The sequence below is a fragment of the Lissotriton helveticus genome, chromosome 1_1 (genome assembly GCF_964261635.1).
Source record: "Lissotriton helveticus chromosome 1_1, aLisHel1.1, whole genome shotgun sequence".
Lineage (NCBI taxonomy): Eukaryota > Metazoa > Chordata > Amphibia > Caudata > Salamandridae > Lissotriton > Lissotriton helveticus.
This window is the reverse complement of record NC_136057.1, coordinates 1,411,713,718-1,411,735,441: the sequence shown is the minus strand read 5'-3', so window position 1 is coordinate 1,411,735,441 and position 21,724 is coordinate 1,411,713,718. Positions and strand designations below refer to the sequence as shown.

General features: G+C 46.8%; 1 protein-coding gene across 1 annotated transcript in view; it reads left to right on the top strand.

The window, feature by feature from the left end:
• LDLR (low density lipoprotein receptor) overlaps positions 1-20,497 on the top strand; it is a 38,042-nt gene extending 17,545 nt beyond the window's left edge. Inside the window, exons 8-18 of the mRNA XM_078684939.1 lie at positions 134-259; positions 1,015-1,186; positions 1,363-1,590; positions 2,063-2,181; positions 2,361-2,500; positions 4,006-4,147; positions 6,344-6,496; positions 7,080-7,328; positions 8,154-8,231; positions 9,335-9,492; positions 17,868-20,497. Coding sequence (XP_078541065.1) covers positions 134-259; positions 1,015-1,186; positions 1,363-1,590; positions 2,063-2,181; positions 2,361-2,500; positions 4,006-4,147; positions 6,344-6,496; positions 7,080-7,328; positions 8,154-8,231; positions 9,335-9,492; positions 17,868-17,903 — 1,601 coding nt within the window. The 3' untranslated portion in view covers positions 17,904-20,497. The remainder of the gene's footprint in view (positions 1-133; positions 260-1,014; positions 1,187-1,362; positions 1,591-2,062; positions 2,182-2,360; positions 2,501-4,005; positions 4,148-6,343; positions 6,497-7,079; positions 7,329-8,153; positions 8,232-9,334; positions 9,493-17,867) is intronic.
• Positions 20,498-21,724: the final 1,227 nt, after the last annotated feature.

Genomic DNA, 21,724 nt, shown 5'->3' with positions numbered 1-21,724 from the left:
GTTCTCATTAATGATGGGCAGTTTGCTTGTGAAATTGTGTCCTAAATGTTTTATTGGTTCATATAATTCCCTCTTGCCTTTTTTTTTTTTAACTTCTCTTGTGTTTTTTTCCCCTCCCTCTACTCCTCTTCAGACATAGATGAGTGTCAAAATCCCGACACCTGCAGCCAAATATGCATCAACCTGGAGGGAAGTTACAAGTGTGGCTGCAACGAGGGTTACCAGATCGACCCGGTGTCCAAAACCTGCAAGGCTATTGGTGAGTAGCAGATGGCTTCTATTGCGCTTGGTTGCTTTTGCTCCCCCATATCCCTCAGCTGTGCCCCTTGCATTCTATGTTTTCCTAGTCCTGCGTGATGTGAAAGAGAAGCTGAGCCTTTTGGGTTGCTTTCCAGCTTGTTGTCACATAGATGCCTTTTTGGGCACGTGCATTTGTATTCCATTGGCTAGCAGCTTCCAGATGTGGTGGGCAACTTAAAACTTTGTTCGGAGTCCAAAACCGCCTGTGTGTTAGGGTGCCAAAGTAGTGAAATGTCAAATCCAACAGAAGGAGCTATACGGTGAAAGTCACTCTATCTTGGCTTATTTCCTTTTAATCTTTCTTTAATCTAAAAAATGATACAAATTAAACTTTCAGGGTACTAATAAAAAAACCCTCTTTATGAATACCTTGAATCAAAAAGTACAGCCAGCACTCGCGTGTTTCGGAGACTGAAAATTTGCCTAATTAATTTGGCCAAAAGTATTCCACATCGCAGACGTTTAAAAAAAAATAATAATAATAATCTATTTCTCATTGCCCCATTCCGGTATTTGAGAGAGAGCTCCTCCCAACTACCGTCCCGTGTACAGAATCCCAGTAAATTAGTTTTGGCTTTAGTTGGAAGACGCGCAGAAGGCAGCTGGACTTCAGGAACCGCAGGGTTTGCTGTATTTTGCTTGAGTGCGATTTTTTCTGTTAACAACCCGAGGTGCAAGTTTGACATGTCCATGGCACGTTTCTTGCTCCTCCAGGTACCGTGGCCTACCTCTTTTTTACTAACCGACACGAGGTGCGGAAGATGACTTTGGACCGCAGCGAGTACACCAGTCTGATCCCTCGGCTGAAAAACGTTGTGGCTCTCGACATGGAGATCGTCAGCAATAAGATCTACTGGTCGGACCTGTCGCAGAAAAAGATATACAGGTGAGTTTTGATTGGACCGCGAACCGGAAGTGCCACCTCTCCCAAACAAGATGTCACTTATAATGCTTTTGTGTTTAGGCTTAATGTAACTCCGTCATTATCTGCTTTAGTCAGGGGAGGAAAAATGTAATTTGTTTTTTTTATTAATTGATCTTCCCGTTCCCTCCACTACGCAGTGCCTTCCTAGACAAAGCCAACAACTTCTCTCACCATTCCACTGTGATCGAGCATGAAATCAAAGCGCCCGACGGCATCGCCGTGGACTGGATACACGGCAACATCTACTGGACCGACTCCGACATCAGAACCATCTCCGTGGCCAACACCGACGGCGCCAAGAGGAGGACGCTGGTGAAGGAGGGGCTGGCCAGGCCCAGGGCCATCGTGGTGGACCCCGTTGAAGGGTACGGTTTGATGGAGCCCTTTGGGGATGCATGGGCAGAGACCCCTGTTCAATGAGCAACTTCTTCCGTCCTGTGGTTAAAACGGAGAGATGTTTCCATGCACGATAATGGTGACTGGATTCAGGTCCCCTCCACACATTTTGTTTAGTTGTTTCATTTTGCCTGTTAGGGACGTTGTGGTGGGCCTAAAATGGCCTGTTAGGGAGGGTGTGGTGGGCCTGAAATGGCCTGTTAAGGAGGGCGTGGTGGGCCTGATGGGCATATGACCTGTTTGGGAGGGTGTGGTGGGCCTGATATGGCCTGATGGGGGAGGATGTGTATATTGTGGAAAGTGGGCTCCCTGTCTTGTCATCTGGACACTGCTCCAGGTCTGTCGTGCCAGAGCACCGGAAGAACACTAATAGGGTGGGACTAAAGTGATGATGGTCGACTGCTGATAGATTCGCTCACCTTCGGTCTCTGTGTTTTTTAGATTCATGTATTGGACCGACTGGGGCTTCCCTGCCAAAATCGAGAAAGGGGGGTTGAACGGAATGGACCGCATGACTCTGGTGCAAGATGGCATTGAGTGGCCCAACGGCATCTCTTTAGGTGAGTGAGGGATGGAAATGCATGCAAGTCACATGACTTTGGTGGCCCCATAAACACCTGGAGCATAGTTGGCTTCTTCGTAAACGTGCCTAGAATTAACCATTAATTATAGTTTCCCCTGCATTTTTCAAAATGTGAATTTTAGTGGCTCACCTTGCCCTTACCTTGTTTCTCTTCAGACATGGCCAATCAGCGCGTGTACTGGGTAGACTCCAAACTGCACTCTCTGTCCAGTATTGATGCAAATGGTGGGAACAGAAGAACTGTAATTATGGATGAGGAAAAAATGGCACACCCATTTGCAGTCACTATTTTCGAGGTGAGAGTTCTATTGGTAACTTATTCATGCGCCCTATGGATGTTGTTTTAAGTTAGTTTTCAAATTGCATGTTTATCCTTGTATGTCATGGCTTTAATTAATTCCATGCTGTCTATGCATTGATCTGCCTTGCTGCTTCTTACCCTTGGCTACCTGAGTTTTTCTAGTACTTGAACTATGCCAGAAAGCCTTTTTCCTTGAGTTCATGTAATGACTGTAGCCACGGGGGTAGCTTTTCTTAGACCCGAAGAATTTGAGTAGCCCCAAAAACTGAAAGCTGGTTACCTTCAATTTTCAGCAACCTGCTCACTAGATCCTGATGCTTTTTGCCTTAAAAATGAATACATACAAATGATCATGTCTTTTGCTAACTAGCAGCTGTTGTCTTCGGGTGCTGTGACGTTGGTGATCTGTTGTATTCCTAATGGACAAGGGCCACTGGAAATATTAACTCCAGAAAGAATATTTTTTGAGAAATGATATCTTGTTTGGTACATCAATGAAAGTGTTCATTTTCGTTGCAAAGCACCAAGTCCAAGGGTTGGGCCAGTTGTTATGCACTTCCCCTTTTCGCAGATGAAGAAAGTGAGGAGTAGTGACATGGGTGTCATGCCCAGGATTAGTGGAGGGTAGCCACGTTACAAATGAGGTCACCGCAACTCTTAGTCTGCCACCTTTTCTGTTAACATTATGCAATTTCCTAATATACCGAATATCTTGTGTGAGAGTAAAATCATGCAAGAATAGGACAATTGTAGCGCCATATGGAGTGACCCCTACCTCACTATCAAAGGTACACTTTTTTCTCAAAGTTGTAGTGTCGTGCAAGCCTTCTCCTGGGTATGGTAGTTCTGTTTTAATCGCAAGAAAATGTAGGTTTATCTGTGTCCAGTAAATTTACTGGAAACCCTTAATCCTAATTTATTTGGTGTATTGAGGAATTTTTAATGTTTATGCATTTATATTCTTCATCTATTTTAAAGCAAGTATGTTTTAAATCTGTGATTATAGCCATGTGCAATATTTCTGTTCTTTTTCTGTTCTAGTCTTATTTAGACCAAATAAAGTGATAGATAATTTTTCGGGTATTCCAAAATTTCCATTGTCAGACTCTTTTGAATCCTACAGTCTGTTGGAGCCTAGCCTCCTAGAGGCTTGCTTCTAAAATTTACTTTTAACAATACCGCAAAATGTTAACGATTTAACCCCTTGTGTAGTGTTTGCAAACTTTTTTTTTTTTCCTTTCCATTTGTATGAAAGTTTGTGAACGCCCGGGCCAAAGGGCTGTAACGCTCAGGTCTGCTCAGAACTCTTGCCAAGAAAAAAAGCGATTTTCAGCATTTTTCTACTGTTTCAATATTTGCTCTTCGTCTCTGCTACTGTTTGTTGATCTGTAAAAATGTGTTTTGCAAGTCCTGAACATTTTGTCTGCTTGAGCCGTTGAGAATCTCTGGACTACCTTTTTAAAAAATTTATTATAATTCTTTCTGAATATATATTTTTAGGACAAAGTATTCTGGACCGACATTGAACACGAATCCATTTTCAGTGCAAACCGACTGACTGGGGGCGATATTGTGACTGTCGCTGAGGATCTGATGTCTCCGGAGGATATCGTTCTGTATCACAACCTCAAACAGCCAACAGGTACAGACTAAGATTTGACTGTCTCCGCACCTTACTCTAAATCAGAAGGGGGGGGGGAAGAAAGAAGCAGAAGTTCACTCAGCTTCCCATTAAAATATCCCTAATAAATAGCAGAGAGTGAACCATATACATTTAACAGGATCTCCAAGAATATTGTCTTGAAGACCCTCAAACACGTCTTTACACCCGAAGGTGCATGACATCACTCGAAGTGCGATATTGTGGATAGGATCATCCTCTGGTTAATCACTTGAGTGTCCTGTTCTCCAAGTGACAACGTCCACCACCAGGTGGGCGACTGTCTTGAGTGGTGACCGTGTCAGGATGTGGAAAGTGGATCGTAAAATTGTCTCCTGTCTTTGAAGAGATATCTTTAACAAAAGATATCTCAGGGAAAAGGTTAAAAACTGAGCCGTAGTGTTGAAGGGTTATTGGTCTGAAACACCTAGTGGTCTGGTCGTTTCAGACAATCGGTCGCCCCTACAGATCTGAGGCCTTTGGCAGGACCGCGTATACAGGGAAAATTTATTAAAGAACAAACGGCAGACCAAGGTCAAGCACATCCAGTCAGTACGTACAGTCAATTCAGGTGGTACAGTCACTTCCCACACCTGCCGTCCAGGGGTGTCCATAGTAGCCAAATTCACAAGAGGAAATGGAAGGTGCACTCGTTGCGGAGTCAATACACAGACGTCAAGATATGTTCCAGAGTTACTTCTTTTTATTCAATACATCTTTTTAAAACTGGCATATAGCCAAAACGTTTTGTTCCCGATTCTTGCCAGGAGGAACTTTGTCAGGGCTCCTATATGTTCAGCTGGTCAAGTAACAGAAAATGGGACCAAATTTTAGCCTCAATAACGGTATAGTTTGTGAGGTTTCTCGCAACTTCCGTTAGTAGGCGTAAAAACTTCCTATGCTGTCGAGTCTAACTAGAAGTAGGGTCCAAAAGTCATTTATCCATCAATGAACTGTGAAATAATGGAGTAACAATGTATTGGCTAATAAAGGAACGTCTCCTCGTCAAGTGGCATGATAACCAGCAGTCCTGTAATATTTTTGTTTTTTATATTGTCAAAAATACCATTATTTGTTCAGCATCACTCTAGCTCTCCCATCGCACATTGTTGGAGGCATAAACTTTCCCAAGTTAATGTTTTAAAACTAGTGAGACTTTTTAGTTTTACAAATTAAAGTATTCAGACGCCGTTTTAAAAATGGCATTTTGGTGCTCGCCAGTGTTGAAAAAAGAGCCATAACCAGGCTAGGGATGCTAAGAACATCTTTAACAGACGAAGAGCCAGGTTTTCAGTTTGCTTCAGAAGGTCAGAGGTTTGTTCTCTGGTCGAATCAAGGAGGGCGAGAGAATTCCAAAGTTTAGCCAGCAGGATTCCGTAAGCACAAACTTTCCTAAAAGTGTGAATCTTAAAAGCTATTCAGAGATGGGGTGTAGGTTTCCACCAGGAACAAGCAGCCCAACTACTTGGCCAGCATTGTTTGAAGAAGTCTCAGTTGTTCTTCAGAGGCCGCATGCAGGTCCTGGCTTGAGACTCTTCAGCGACTGTGCGCTCGCCTTGGAGTCTCACGTGTTTTAAGCTTTACAAAGTTTTGTCACCCGGTTGTGCAGTGTTGTCTGCTTGAATCCTTGCAGAACGGGAATCCATTGACTGCTTGCCGTTGTGATGGAAATATGCTGCTGGTGATCCGGCTTAATAGCAATGTGGATTGCGGAGGTCTGCAGTGGCTATAGACCAGGTCTACTTGACGTATGACCGCTCTAAAGTTGGGACTATTGCCATAGCAAGTCCCTCAAGCCAGCTGTTTCCTGAGGTGTTCAATTATACTAGTGGCGCTAAAATTATATAGCTGATTTTTAGGGTCTTACTTTCATCATTGTATATAATATTTCTTTGCAGAAGTCCAAAAGTGGGGTTGTGCAACATAGACACTGATGCCTCTAGCCATTATATTGCTTGTATAATGTTTTGCACACTGATCACATTTCAAGTTTTGTCACTATACTATATTTTTCACTAGCCTTACTTGCCTGCTCTATACATAGTTTGAAATATGTGGTAGGGTGGATAGCCTGCATGCAAAGTTGCGGAGGGAGATCACCACTTGTGAGGTGGGAAAAACCAAATTTGTTGTAACCTGCTCACTTTTTTTCCCCCCATTTCCTTCCGTTGTCTAAAGGTGTGAACTGGTGCGAGACCAGCGCTCTTCCCAATGGCGGATGCGAGTACCTCTGTCTTCCTGCTCCACGCATCACTGCCAGGTCTGCGAAGTACACGTGCGCCTGCCCCGATGACCTGCACCTAGCCCTAGATATGAGGAGTTGCGTGACTGGTAAGCGTGGCTCATGTTAAAATTAACTTTATTGTATTAAACTGCTAAGTGTGAGGACTCGTGGGGTCTCCACCCTTCTAGTTCAGCTTCAGGAGTAGTAAACTAGGTCCATCTGTTTATCAAACCCAAACTGGACTGCGAGCATGGCCTAATGGCAAAGTGGTCCTTGTGCCTGTCGAGAGATCCTCGACCGGGCAGAACAAAGCGGGTTGGATATTGAAGATATTGGTGACTTTGTTTCCAGGGCCTTTGAGTAATGCAGGGCTGTGGACCACCACTTTTCATGTTACTAGTGGTTTGGCTTTCGCAGATTTAGATCCCGTTTTTTGGGGGGGGGGGGGGTGGCAGGGGCGGGGGGGGGGGTCGGATCGTTTGGCTACTTTCCCCTTATTGCATGTAAATCCACTCGTCAGATGTTTTCTCATTTACAAAGTATATTTTACTCTCACTCCGAGGGCCATGCAGGGTTTAACCCATTTTTGTAGTTCAATGTTCTGTGCTCTTTTAGAATTGCTAAATTTCCAGGTGCAAAGACGAATTCCGTGCTTACAAACTAACGTTTTCTTTTCTCTTCTTTCAAAAGTACCACCTGCAGTCCCCTCTACCAAGGCCAGCACCCCCTCTGCCACCACCGGTGCCTTGCGGACGTCCACCGTTGCTCGTTTAGTCACCACAAGAGTGCCGATTCCCCGGTCCACTCCCCCAGCAACCAGGAGCACAACCCAAAATCCCAGGATTACGGCTCGGGCTCCTGCCACCAGCATGCCTAAGAGGAACCCTGCATTGGATCTGGAGCCCACCACCCCATTGACAGAAACTGTGCCGCACCAAGGTAAGGCCTAGGCCTTTGCTTCTGGTTGATAGCAAATTGGAGCACTTGGGTCACACCAGAGTGCTGGATAGCCGTTACTTGAGTCACACCAGAATGCTGGATAACCGTTACTTGGGTCACACCAGAATGCTGGATAACCGTTACTTGGGTCACACCAGAATGCTGGATAACCGTTACTTGGGTCACACCACAGCGCTGGATAGCCGTTACTTGGGTCACACCAGAGCGCTGGATAGCCGTTACTTGGGTCACACCAGAGCGCTGGATAGCCGTTACTTGGGTCACACCAGAGCACTGCATAGAGGTTACTTGGGTCACACCAGAGCGCTGGATAGCCGTTACTTGGGTCACACCAGAGTGCTGGATAGCCGTTACTTGGGTCACACCAGAGCGCTGGATAGCCGTTACTTGGGTCACACCAGAGCGACGGATAGCTTTTACTTGCCTGCAGCATTTAGTTTTTGCCGTGTCCACAGTCACACATGCGCACTGATTACAGTTTTCTACCATACGGTGCATGTGTTGAATGGGTCTGGAATATTTACAGAAAGTTCACTGTCCCTTGAATCGAGGGCTTCTCTTTATTCAGACCTCCTGTAAAATCACATATTGATTTGAGATCCAGTGATCAATTTGTACTGCACATCTTTTAGAATGGGTGGAGGTGGAGACCCACCTTAGTGACTGTTGACCGCTACCTTGCGAAGGGCACTCTGAGGGATTCAGTGAATGGGTTAAACCAATTACATCACATTGTTTGGAAATGCATTTTGTGGCTCGTGTGTTTATTTGCATGACCCATTTATTATTTTTTTGTCCCTTCAGCTCGCAATGACGTTGCAGCAGAAATCAGCACAGGCAAGCATGGTAGCCCTACAGCCCTCTACATAGTTATCCCTCTCGGTAAGCACATGTCCTTCTACTTGTTTTACACCACTCTTTCTTGATGGGGGAAGAGGGGGTGGCTGCCTCAAATTCTGCATTTTACTTAACTGCCTTCTTGCGACTTGTGTGAACGCCACATTTAAACAGTAGCCAGAAAAACCAGGTTTTTTTTGGCACTTGTTTTAATCACTTGTATTTTATACAGCACCCAATTCCATTCTTATCATCTTTTCCAAAGTGCTGTGCTTAACAGATGTTATTGATAGGCATGTCATCCACCTTGTGATTTAGAAAACTGGTTGGCCATGCCATGGTTCCAACTTGTCATCTGTAGGCCACACAAAGATACCAGCATTAAGAGATCGGTGATCTTACCCAGAACTACTGATGTTCATTGTGTTAAACATTAGACAGATGAGTAGGCAAGGTCCCTCCCTCAATCCCTGTAATCTGCCGTCTCCAGCTGGGGCACTGACCGAATGGCCTATCTTGTTTTGATTCAAGCCTGTGACCTGCAGGTTATGCATCGATCTCTGTGGCGGTTGTCTTTAGCCACACAGCTAATGGGGCTGGAAAATGTTGCATGCAGGATAGGCAGCAGGTGGATTTGTCCACGTGGCCACCTTTCCAGCAAAAGAGCTGATGGCCTGAGTGTTTTATCAAGTGAAATGCTTTTGGTGCCAAAACTAAGAAGCGGTCTTGCTGTTCAGCTCATGCCATGTCTAGCCCACAGTGGGTGGCGAACTGATGCAGCGTTTCACAAAAAAAGGCTAGACTGCAGGGGGGAAGGGGGGGGGGCACGATTTGTAGAAGCCACTTCAAAACCTGCTAATTTGTGGCATCTAGAGGAGGAGAATTTAAACATATTTGAGATCAGGAAAATTGAAGGCCGGTTGTCCACTACCAACAAGATGGCTGCCTGACAAATTGTGCTGACTTTACCCTGACTTGCCATCTTGTGGTCAAATCAGCCTTTAGCTTTCTGAGCTTGATAAAATGTGCAATAACACTTGTTAGCAGCACCAAGTTATTGTGTGCAAAGGAATTACTGTGACCGTGTGAATGAATGCTCGCTTCCTCATCGGCACAGAAACTAATGGCTATTTTGCTTTTCCTTCTAGCTGTACTCTGCCTGGTGGCCTTCAGCGCTTTCCTCCTGTGGAAGAAGTGGCGGCTCAAGAACACCAACAGCATCAACTTTGACAATCCAGTGTACCAGAAGACCACCGAAGATGAGATCCATATTTGCCGGAATCAGGATGGCTACACATATCCTTCCGTAAGTAGACTGCGGCCTCCTGAGTTACTTAGTTCCCTTTTACTGTTCAGTCGTTGTCCTCCCATGGTGCGCCTCCGCCTTTCTCCCAGATGCTGCGTGACGAATCTCTCCGCATCAGCCTAGTCTTAAAAACTGAGAAAACATATGTACCATACAATATAAAAGTAACCTGCATGCATGGAACAAGGCTTTATATCTGGGTTCTCCGAGGTCTGTCCTGGAGAGCCGGATCCACGCCAGATTTTTACGATAACTACTTTTATCTGAATGGGACAATGCAAAAAAATCTGGCATGGATCCGACCCTCCAGGACTGATTTTAAAGAACTCTGCTTTGTATGATACTTGTGCTTTCCCCGGCTGTCAGTAACTGGCACTCAACAGATAGGAAATTGTGTAAACCTGGCTACCGGTCTTTAACACAAATGCTTCCTAGTTTCCACGCTGAAGCATGTTCGAGGCACAGGGTTGCTAAAGAACGAGCTTAGGCTTGTGATCTCTATGCCTGGTGAACAGTTTTCTTTCCTTTCTGTAGCTCTTAGTTCAGCATTGTTAAACCCTGGTGAACAGTTTCCTTTCTGTGGCCCTTTGTTCAGCATTGCTAAACCCTGGTGAGCAGTTTCCTTTCTGTGGCTCTTTGTTCAGCATTGCTAAACCCTGGTGAGCAGTTTCCTTTCTGTGGCCCTTTGTTCAGCATTGCTAAACCCTGGTGAGCAGTTTCCTTTCCTTTCTGTGGCCCTTTGTTCAGCATTGCTAACCCCTGGTGAGCAGTTTCCTTTCTGTGGCCCTTTGTTCAGCATTGCTAACCCCTGGTGAGCAGTTTCCTTTCTGTGGCCCTTAGTTCAGCATTGCTAAACCCTGGTGAACAGTTTCCTTTCTGTGGCCCTTTGTTCAGCATTGCTAAACCCTGGTGAGCAGTTTCCTTTCTGTGGCCCTTAGTTCAGCATTGCTAAACCCTGGTGAACAGTTTCATTTCTGTGGCCCCTTGTTCAGCATTGCTAAACCCTGGTGAGCAGTTTCCTTTCCTTTCTGTGGCCTTTTGTTCAGCATTGTTAAACCCTGGTGAGCAGTTTCCTTTCCTTTCTGTGGCCCTTTGTTCCGCATTGCTAAACACTGGTGAACAACAGTTTCCTTTCTGTGGCCCTTTGTTCAGCATTGCTAAACCCCGGTGAGCAGTTTCCCTTCCGTGGCCCTTTGTTCAGCATTTCTAAACCTTGGTGAGCAGTTTCCTTTCCTTTCTGTGGCCCTTTGTTCCGCATTGCTAAACCCCGGTGAGCAGTTTCCCTTCCGTGGCCCTTTGTTCAGCATTTCTAAACCTTGGTGAGCAGTTTTCTTTCCTTTCTGTGTCCCTTTGTTAAGCATTGCTAAACCCTAGTGAACAGTTTCCTTTCCTTTCTGTGGCCCTTTGTTCAGCATTGCTAAACCCCTATAGTTAAAAGAAATTGTCTTTGGGCGGCTTAGTCGCCATTATTTTTCTGGTTATTGTTACAGTAGAAAAGACACGTCTCCAATAGTAATGTACATCTAACCTCTGTCAGAAGGATTTCATGCCGGAGGGGGCAGAAGCAGCACCTATGCGAGTTATCCATGAGGAACAGCCACTTTTTATTAGCTTCAGTGATTCCAAATTGCAAAACCCACAATCTCCTTTAGAGGGCGTTGGTAGTTGGTAATGGTGGTTCTGTAGTAGGGGATCTCTGTGTATAGTCATAATCTAGTGAATAGTCCCGCCCATATGCGTGGACCCCGGAGCAATCAAAAATAATCTCTTACAGTGTCAAAAAATGCAGAAATGCATAGACACTTAAGAGAGAATTTAAAGACAGATAATGCAGCCAAAAAGGCTACACTGTCCAGTACTTCAACTAGAAATTCCACCACAAAATCCACAAAACAGCAAAGCCTGTACAGATTTCCCTTGCTTAACAGCAAAATCCCTCAGGAATGATAGAGAGAAGAACCTGGACAGACAAGCCCCATAGGCTGCCATTATGTGGCTTAAATAGGATACTGTGCCTTTAAGGAACCTTCCAGAACCTTCTACCAGTATCCCAGAATGCATAGCAGGTCCAACTTAGTTTCAGTTCTTTTTTCCGGCTCCTGCAAGCAGGACCCTGGAGCATTGAGCTCTCCCTTTTCAAGGGTTTTGTTGGTGTTTTTACACTAAATTCGATTTTTGGTGCTTTTAAAGTACTTTAGTGACTTTCTTCTTGGGTTCCTGCACTCTTTTATTGTCCATAATGCCAGCATTATTTGACAAATGCCCGGAGTGCTCCAGGAAGAAGGCCAAGTCAGACCCCCATGAGGTCTGTATCCTCTGCCTTCCCTCTTCCCACATCCCTGAGGAGTGTGTGATCTGTAGAGGCTTCTCTGGAAGGACCCTGAAGGACAGGCGTAAAATCAGACTTCAGGGACTTGAAGAAAGAAGATTGAAGGCACGAGGTGGGTCAGGAGGGGCTCCTTCTGCCCATGCTGAGGCCTCTGGGGGGCTCCCCAGGGGCAGGAAGTCCAGCCCGCGCCCAAGATCTCCGTCTGGGTCAGTTGCGCTGACCACGACGTCGAGGGGAAGGTCCACGGCCAGTTCCCGGTCTCCCCAGGGCTCTGGGTTGAGAAAACGTCGCCCGTCGACGGGCGTGTTGCCGCTGTCGAAGCCGGTGTCGATCTCCTCGTCGCCGTCGGCGTCGAGTGGTCGACATCGGAGGACCCGGCGTCGGCGCTCGCCGTCGAGGCGACACCGCCGTTCGCCGTCGAGGACATCGTCGTCGAGGGGATCCTCGTCGTCGAGGCTGCCGTCGAGACGGAAGAAGTCTCCGGCGCGGAAGACGTCGACGTCGAGACATTCAAAGAGATCGACGTCGAAACGTTCCAAGAGGTCGACGTCGAGACGATCCAGGTCGACGTCGAGACGTCCGAAGAGGTCGAGGTCGCCGTCGAGGCACCATCGTCGAGATTCCGTGGCTCGTCCATCTGGTCGGGGTCGACGTCGAGACGTCGACACCGTTCGACGTCGAGGAGTGAGAGGCGGTCGACGCCGAAGGGCCGTTCGACGTCTAGGGACCCAGGCTCGCCGTCTGGGCACCGATCTTCGGCGTCAGGAGGTCGAAAAGACAGGCCCAGGACTGTGGGGGGCTCCCCACATTCCGGACAGGATGATGGCTCGCCGGGAACGGCGTATTCCGAGGTATATACCCCGAAGGAGCCTTCAGCGCCTCCTTCACTGCCTCCTTTGCCAAGGGGTCCGCCTCCGAAGGCTCCGACCCCCCCTGCATTGCCTGCTCGACCGGCTCCGCAAGCCCCGCTTCCAGTGACACCCCCGGTTCCACCGCGGGCGGTGTCGATGCCCAAGTTTCCGACGCCGCCGAAGAAGACTCCTAAGCCGAAGCCTCGGACTCCGGAACCGGGGAGGCCGGCGGACCGTCCCAGGCCCAAGAGATCGAGGTCTCGCTCGGGGAGACGGGACAAGTCTAGGAGTGGACGCGGATCTTCGAGATCCAGGCATCGCCATAGGAGGCGTCGGTCCAGGTCACGCTCATCTGGGACCCGTTCTTACTCGCCCACGCTGTCTGATTCGCCGGAGACTAGGGTGTCCCCGATCGGTGATATCTGCACATTCCAAGAGGTTCTCCTGCGCGGAGCGGCGAAGTTGGGGATCAAAGTTGAAGCGCCTACGCCTTCGACTTCTGTCATCTTTGAGACGTTACACAAGAAACACTTGTCTCGCCCCCTACTGCCTCTGGTGCCGGGGCTCCTCGAGCCGGCTGAACAGCTTTTCCTGACGCCGGCGGTTGTGAAGTCTGCGCCTTCCAGGCTCCTCAAGAAATACAGAGCTCCGGACTCGGACCCAGCCTTCTTGAGAAAGGACCCGGCGCCGGATTTGGTCATTGTGACGGCGGCCCGGAAGCTTCATGCCACCTCCCCTGCGTCCACGGTGCCTCCGGACAAGGAGAGCCGCTGGATCGACTCTGCTGGGCGAAAAGCGTGTGGTACATCCTCCTCGTCAATGAAGGCTGCCAGTGACTCTGCTTTGTTGGGACGATACGACCGTGCACTGTGGGACTCAATGGAGCAGTTTGCGGACCTCGTTCCTCGAGACCGCAAAGAGGACTTCATGGAGATCATCCAGGAGGGGATGCTGGTCTCTAACCAGGCCATTAGCGCCGAGGCGGATATTTCCTTGCTGTCTGCGCACGGATACTGCCACGGAATTAACCAGAGGCGCCATGCTTGGCTCCGGTTGACGTCTCTTAAGCCAGAAGCACAACAACGTGTGGCGAATCTCCCGTTTTCCGGAGATACCCTCTTCGGAAAACACGCGGATGACGAGATGGCCAGGATGAAGGCCGAGGCGGAGACCCTGACGGCGGTGGGCTTGGAGAAGCCCAAGGAGAAGAAACCCTACCGCCAGTTCCAACGGCGGTTCGGGTCGCAGGGTCGTGGAAGAGGGCAGTCTGCCGGACAACATCAGCAGCAGCAACTGCAGCAGCAGTACAGACGGCCCTTCCAGAAACGCCAGGGGGGTAGAGGTAGACAGCAGTCCTCTACCGCTTCCAAGGGCCCGGCCGGGCCTCGACCCTGAGCTGTTACTTCCCCCTCGTCCGTTACCCGCTCCGGTGGGGGGGAAGCGTTCAATTTTTTCTGGCAGAGTGGAGAAAAATTACTCCGGACAAGTGGGTGCTGAATATTGTTTGCAATGGATACAGTCTGCGTTTCACCAGCCCTCCTCCATCGATTCCTCCCGTCAGCTCGCAGTATCAACTGCGCGAGCTTCAGGCGGAGGCAGACATTCTGCTAAGGAAAAGGGCGATAGAAGACGTACCTCTGTCTCAAAGAGGAAGAGGTCTTTACTCTCGGTTCTTTCTTGTCCGCAAGAAGGACAAAAACTAGTTCAGGCCCATTCTGGATTTGCGACAGGCAAACAAGTGGATTCGCAGAGAAAAGTTTCGCATGCTGTCGTTGCATCAAATCTACCCTTAGCTGCAACTAGGAGATTGGATGTGTGCCATAGATCTACAGGACGCATACTTTCACGTGCCCATTGCATGCAAACACAGGAAGTTTCTGCGTTTTCAAAGTCGGCACCAATCACTATCAGTACACGGTGCTGCCCTTCGGACTGAAGTCTGCACCCAGGACATTCTCGAAATGCATGGCAGTGGTAGCGGCACACCTGCGGAAGAACAAGGTGTTTGTCTACCCGTACCTGGACGATTGGTTGATCAAGGCCTCCTCCTTCTCGGAAGCTCAAGCACACTTCCAGAAGACGTGCGTTCTCTTGAACAAGCTGGGGTTGCACATCAACATGTCCAAGTCGGTCCCGATTCCGGTCCAGTGCATCCAGTACTTGGGAGCCTCCATCAATACACTGTCGGCAAGCGTGTCTCCTTCGGAAGAGCGACGTTTATCACTCCTTCGGAAGGCTCAGGCTCTCATGTCTACTCCGTCCACGACAGTGAGGACGGTGTCTTCTCTGCTGGGATCGATGGCCTCGTGTATCTTCCTGACGCCACATGCGCCGCTGCACATGAGACCGCTACAGGAGTGCTTGGAGGATCAATGGGACCAGAGGAGAGGATCTTGGGACGACAAGATACGACTGTCTCTGCATGCTCTTCAGTCTCTGAAGTGGAGAATCTCCTCAGAGGGGTTCCCTTCCACAAGGACATTCCCACACAGACTATCGTGACGGATGCTTCTCTCCAGGGCTGGGGAGCGCACTCCGGAGACCTACAAATTCAAGGGACGTGGTCCCAGATGGAGGCCACGTACCACATAAATTTCCTGGAACTCAGGGCTGTGCACTTGGCACTGAAGGCTTTTCACCCGTCCTTTCAGACCAACTCTCTGCTTGTTCAGACGGACAACGATGTATTACCTCAACAAGCAGGGGGGCTTGAGATCGCACACTCTGTCGCAGGAGGCGCAGGCGATCTGGCACTGGCTTCTGGCTCGAGGACTGTCTATAACGACCACCCATCTGCCAGGTGTGCAGAATGTTCAGGCAGACGAACTGAGCAGACTCATTCAAGAAAACCACGAATGGGTCTTAAACGACGAAGTACTAGGAGAAGTCTTCGCAAGGTGGGGAACTCCAGACGTGGATCTGTTCGCCACCGCCGAAAACAGCAAATGCCGAGGCTTCGCCTCCAGGTGCTACCAGCAGGGGACGCTGGGGAACGCGTTATGGATCAACTGGTCAAACAGCTTTCTGTACGCTTTTCCACCAATTCCCCTGATTCCGGCGGTTCTCATCAAGCTGTCCCAGTCCAGGGCGCGGATGATCCTGGTTGCCCCGGAATGGCCCAGACAGTGGTGGTTCACGGACCTGCTTCACCGCTCTCTCCTTCCTCACATGAAGCTGCCGTGCAGGCCGGACCTTCTCACGAAGTTCGGGGGGCGGATGGTACACCCCAACCTCTCGTCTTTGAGTTTGGCGGCATGGCTCCTGAAATAGTGCAATATGGCCATCTGAATCTCCCAGGAGATTGTATGGACATACTGAAGGAGGCTAAGCGACCTTCCACTAGGACTTCTTATGCTTACAAGTGGAAGAGGTTTTGCATCTGGTGCAAGTCTAAGAACTATGACCCTACGACATGCAAGGAAGATGTCATCCTTCCGTATCTGCTGCATCTGGCGCAGTCGGGCCTTAATGTCCATTCCATTAAGGTTCATCTGGCTGCTTTGACTGCCTACAGGAAAGGCCCTTCACAGACTTCCTTCTTCCAGATCCCTGTGATCAAAGATTTTTTGGAAGGCTTGAAGAAAGTGTTCCCTCCTGTCAGGCTTCCTTCGCCTTCGTGGGACTTGAATGTGGTGCTGTCCAGATTGATGAAGGAGCCTTTTGAACCCATTCATAAGGCTTCGTTGCAGCACCTGTCCTGGAAGGCGGCGTTCCTCGTGGCCATTACATCGGCCCGCAGGGTGAGTGAGATTCAGGCGTTGTGTTGCCAAGAACCTTATACTGTGTTTCATGCTGCTACGGTTGTTATGCGTACTCACCCTTAGTTTCTTCCCAAGGTTGTTTCTGATTTTCATATCAATCAGACTATCACTTTGCCTACGTTCTTTCAGAATCCGTCATCTCCAGCGGAAAGGTCTTTACATTCCCTGGATGTGAGGAGGGTGCTGAAGTTTTATCTTGATAAGACTAAAGATATTCGTAGGTCAGACCAATTGTTCATTAATTATGGCTCAGTCAGGACAGGTCTTGCTACCTCTAAGCAGTCCATCTCGAGGTGGATTGTGTCCTGCATACAATTGTGTTACTGCAAAGCTAATAAGACCTTAGGGGGTAAGCCTAAGGCTCATTCCACCAGAGGCAAAGCTGCTACGACAGCTATGCTTCGTAATGTTCCCTTTGCAGAGATCTGCAAGGCGGCCACTTGGAAGTCGGTCCATACCTTTGCTAAGCATTACTGCCTGGACACTGATGCCAGGGCAGACGCTCAGGTTGGGCAGGCTTCGCTGCGGAATTTGTTCGCACAATAGTGGCGTGATTTTCATATTCTCCACCGCCGCTTGATGTGGGGATGGGCTTGCCATTCTATTCACTAGATTATGACTATACACAGAGATCCCCTACTACAGAAGGAGTAGTTTCTGTCCTGTAACTCCAGTTCTGTAGTAGGGGTATCTCTGTTATAGTCATAAGCGCCCTCCCGCCTCCCCGGTGGAGATTTGTTCAGGTACATAATGCTACAGGTCTGGTGTTGTTTACGCCTTCAAAAAGAACTGAAACTAAGTTGGACCTGCTATGCATTCTGGGATACTGGGAGAAGGTTCTGGAAGGTTCCTTAAAGGCACAGTATCCTATTTAAGCCACATAATGGCAGCCTATGGGGCTTGTCTGTCCAGGTTCTTCTCTCTATCATTCCTGATGGATTTTGCTGTTAAGCAAGGGAAATCTGTACAGGCTTTGCTGTTTTGTGGATTTTGTGGTGGAATTTCTAGTTGAAGTACTGGACAGTGTAGCCTTTTTGGCTGCATTATCTGTCTTTAAATTCTCTCAAGTGTCTATGCATTTCTGCATTTTTTGACACTGTAAGAGATTATTTTTGATTGCTCCGGGGTCCACGCATATGGGCGGGACTAGTCACTAGATTATGACTATAACAGAGATACCCCTACTACAGAACTGGAGTTACAGGACAGAAACTACTCCTACCGAAATACATTTTATAGTCCCAGTTCTAGATCTGGCGTAAGAACAGAATCACTCTTTACACAGGCTCATTTTGTAAATACAAGCAAACAAGAAGCAGACATAGGCGAAGCCAATTTCTTTTGTCTTTTATATTATTCCCCACTTCCCCCAACCCTTATACCCCAGTTCCAGCCCAGTCTTAACCTTCTCTGTACTTTTTTTCTCCTCACCAGAGACAAATTGTTAGCGTGGAGGATGATGTTGCGTGAAACATGCTTAACAGGTCATAACCAAGATGCTGCTACTGCTCACTGTGGGGAGAGGAGTTTATTGAAGTAAAAAAAAAGTACACGAAAAAAAGAAGAAAAAGATGGCTACACTCTGCAGCTCTTAACCCAACCCATCCAAGTCTGAGCACACTGCAACTCCCATCCTGATCAACTTGACGGACGCTTAATTTTTTAACACCTTAATTGAAATGTTTTTGGAGCTTTAGATTTGTTTTATTTATTATGATGAACCAAGATATGTATTTTTTTTTTCCAATTCTCATTTTTGGTCAAGCTACAAGAGTGTGCCACTTTGGCCCCCAAGTTTTATCGGGGAGTCTTAAACATGAAGGAGATCGAAGGTCGGGTCGTGGAGCCAATCAGGTCTCTGGAGTAGAGACTAATATCTGTGACGAGCGCTTAAGTCTGTGGAGCACAAGGTTGGACATGGGCCAACCGTCCCACTTTCAGCTATAGAGCTAAAAGACTAACTAACCCACCCCTTGAAGGGGAGAAGAAGACTATTGGGGAGCAGTGGGAGGTGGGGTAAACTTTTGTTAAAAAAAAAAGTGATTGTGTTTGCCAGACTGTCGCTGCTCTCGACCTCAGGAGAAAGTACTGTTTACGCTCCCCAGGAAATCCCTGAGGTTTGCCACAAGCCATCCTGCTGTCCTCCTTTTGCACAAAAGGCACGCTTACCTGTGCCACTCAGGACTGCTGCCTATTGGCTGACCCTAAGCTTTAACCAAGGTTGGCGTGTCTGGATGATGGCGAAAGGAGGGCAATTGCTCCATCTCAGTTGAACCACTACTGTGCCTGTAGGTTGTAGGTTTTTTTTTTTTGCCCTAGAAATGTTCTCCCTTCCCTGTGCACTTTATATACATATTTTGTGTTGTTTGGGTTTTTGTATATTGTACAGAAGGACTGTTAATACCTTGCACTGTTTACGATGTTTTGTAAATAGAAAATATAGTGGTATGAAGGCGTTTTTGTGTGGCTCTTGGGCACATGGGACTAGGGCAGCCAGCCGCCCTACCCCAAAATCTTGTTCTTATGATTCTTTCTGATAAGCTGTAATCATGATATATTCTTATATCCTGTTCTGTTGCTCTTGAATACTTTGCTGGGAATGTCAATATTTGGGTTTTGTGGGAAAGAGGGTTTTAATACTTGGCACCGATCAGAAATCCATCTGTGAACCGCCAGAATTGTATACGGTTTTGTTGCCAACACTTGAGAAGTTTGGGTACCAGTGTTGCCAATTTCTTTTCTCCACCTATTGTTTAGCTCATTTGACCATCCACAACCCAGTGGGAACCTTGCACAAGACCAAGCAGATATACAGTGGTCATCGAACTGGAAGCACCTTCCACCCATTGCACCATTCTTTGGTGTGGTGTTTACCTGCCCTAAATTCTGGGATTTTGCAACACCGTGCCAATGTGGTTTGTGCTTGTTTGGCAGAAGTATTCTCCTAGTGCGCACACCTGTTTTCTTAAATATTGTAGAGGGTTGTAGATTGTTTTTAGAAAATGTAGCTGCATCAAGTATGGCTTTTACAATTTCTGTAGAACGTGAGAAACGCCTTCTTGACATAAATGTTTGCAGACCCCTCTTTAAACAGTCTACCCACCTAGAGACCTATCTTGCACCATCCTTCTAGAGACAGGTGACTTCCTTGCTTTAAGCAATGTTCTGCACATAGCAGAAAACACCTCTTAAGTCATATAGATGAAGGTTATTGCCTTACCTATCAGAATATTCTCTGCAAGGCGCACACAGATGTTTCATGAACTAGTTTCACGCTGTGAATGTTTGTACAATTGTGCCTTCCATCACGTCGCCAACCACAACTGTGCCTTCTGCAAAGGTGCAGAAACGCCTCAAGTGAGGACTACAAAGGTGGACGTGTTGCCATTTCTCTGTGCATGGAAAGGTGCGATATGAAGTGCCTAGGATGACCAATTGTACTGGTCTCATTCAAAAGAGTTGGGTCCCAAGAACAAAGCAGTATGTGTCTCCCTGTAGTAATGGAGAATGCTCACCTCTCTGAGGGTCAGTATTGCCAATGTCCGAAACAGGCGGCTTCCAGGTCTGATGATTTATTCATAATATTGGGCTAGCAAGAACCAGTCCCCAATCCTGAGCACTATATTGGAAACTAGGTTTGCTGTCCCATTTTGGTATTGACATCTATGACCAGATTCACGAGTTGCTTAATGCACTGGGATTATCCTGCATTACTTCTTCCAGTAGTGTGGTAGGTAGCCAAGGCCCTGCTACATTATGACGTGGGAAGTTCTTCCAACGTAACTCAGAAAAGGTAAAACAAAAAACCATTCTGCACTAAATTGAATGAAAAACTGAAATGGGTCAACCAGAAAAAGAAGTCCCTTCCCACATAGTGCCTGAAAACTGTCAAAACCACTTTTCTGATCTTTCTTCTTCTCTGATGGGTGTAAATATGTTAATTCCTAAAAGATCCTTTTTTATTTTGCACATCAACGCTTTTGTTTCCATTTGTATGTACATTTTGTTTCAGAAAAGATGTTATTGCTAAAGAATTTATAAAATATGATTTATTTATTTCATAAGACCAGTGCCTTCGAGTCTTTAGTTTGTCTTCTGTTTCAATTGACTAGTTCGTGGAGGTTGGTGATTTGTGATGGTTGGTATTTCTGTGTGATTTTTGTCAAGTTTAATTTGCATCTCACTGCAGAAAGTTTCAAACTTGCCGATAATCAGAAACTTGATTTCACTCCATTTAAGCCCCTTTTTGATAAGCCCACAATTACATAGCTTCATTCAAACCAAAAGCCTTTTGGTTGCAAGTTTGAATGCGTGAAATTGATGGCATACAACGTATATGTAGCCTTTCGACCTGAAAGAAACACCAAAATTAACCGATGGATCTTTTTTGCTTCTGTTAAAGAACTCATTTAGTAAAGCACAGTGTATATACTTGAGAATTCTACTTGAAATAAATCAGCAAAGTAGAAAAGTTTAAGTGTTCGCATTTTAGACAAATGTTCATACATGATGAGCCATTTCTAAAAGATGTTGTTTTGAGCGAGTACAAGGAGGGAAGGGACAAGAACGAAGAAAGGTACAAAGAAAGAAAGGTACACTAGACACATCTGTTTAGTTTAAGAGAGAAAGAGAAGTGTAAACCAATACAAAAAATAAGCAAAGCAGAAAGTGAAATCGAAAATGGAGTAGTAGCTGGTTGTTTTTAAATACAATGTATGTGAAGATTAAGGCAAAGTAAATAAAAAGCCATATGTGTTCTGAATTGGTACTTAACGGAGCAGTTAAATATTTCAGTAAGGCTTCCATCCAAAAACCACACATGAATGTGTAAGGGGAGAGAGAAAAGATTCAGTTAAGGGGACCATAATGATACTGTCTCCCTTGCGTGCTTGAAACAATTTAAGGCAGATTCTCTCGTTTGGGGGCATGTTTTGGTGCAAGTACAAAAAAAATTGTTTTAAGCATGCAAGTTAGTGACGGACCCACATGGGTGATACTTGGACTTCCTTTCCCATGACATATCAAAAACAGTGAAAAACACCACTGGGTATGGACTCCCAAGCAGCAAGGCCAAGTCACAGCCTAACGTAATATAATCACCAAATTCGCCAATGCTGCCAACACTATTTTACCAACACATTAGTTACTTTCCTCACTTATGACTAGAACATAAAATGGGCGGCATCTCATTTCCTTGAATCAATCTTGATTTTTTATTTTATCTTTTACTTCATAGCATTCTTTAGTTTGTTTAATTTTTTACAAAAACAATTTTTGCAATTTACAAATAA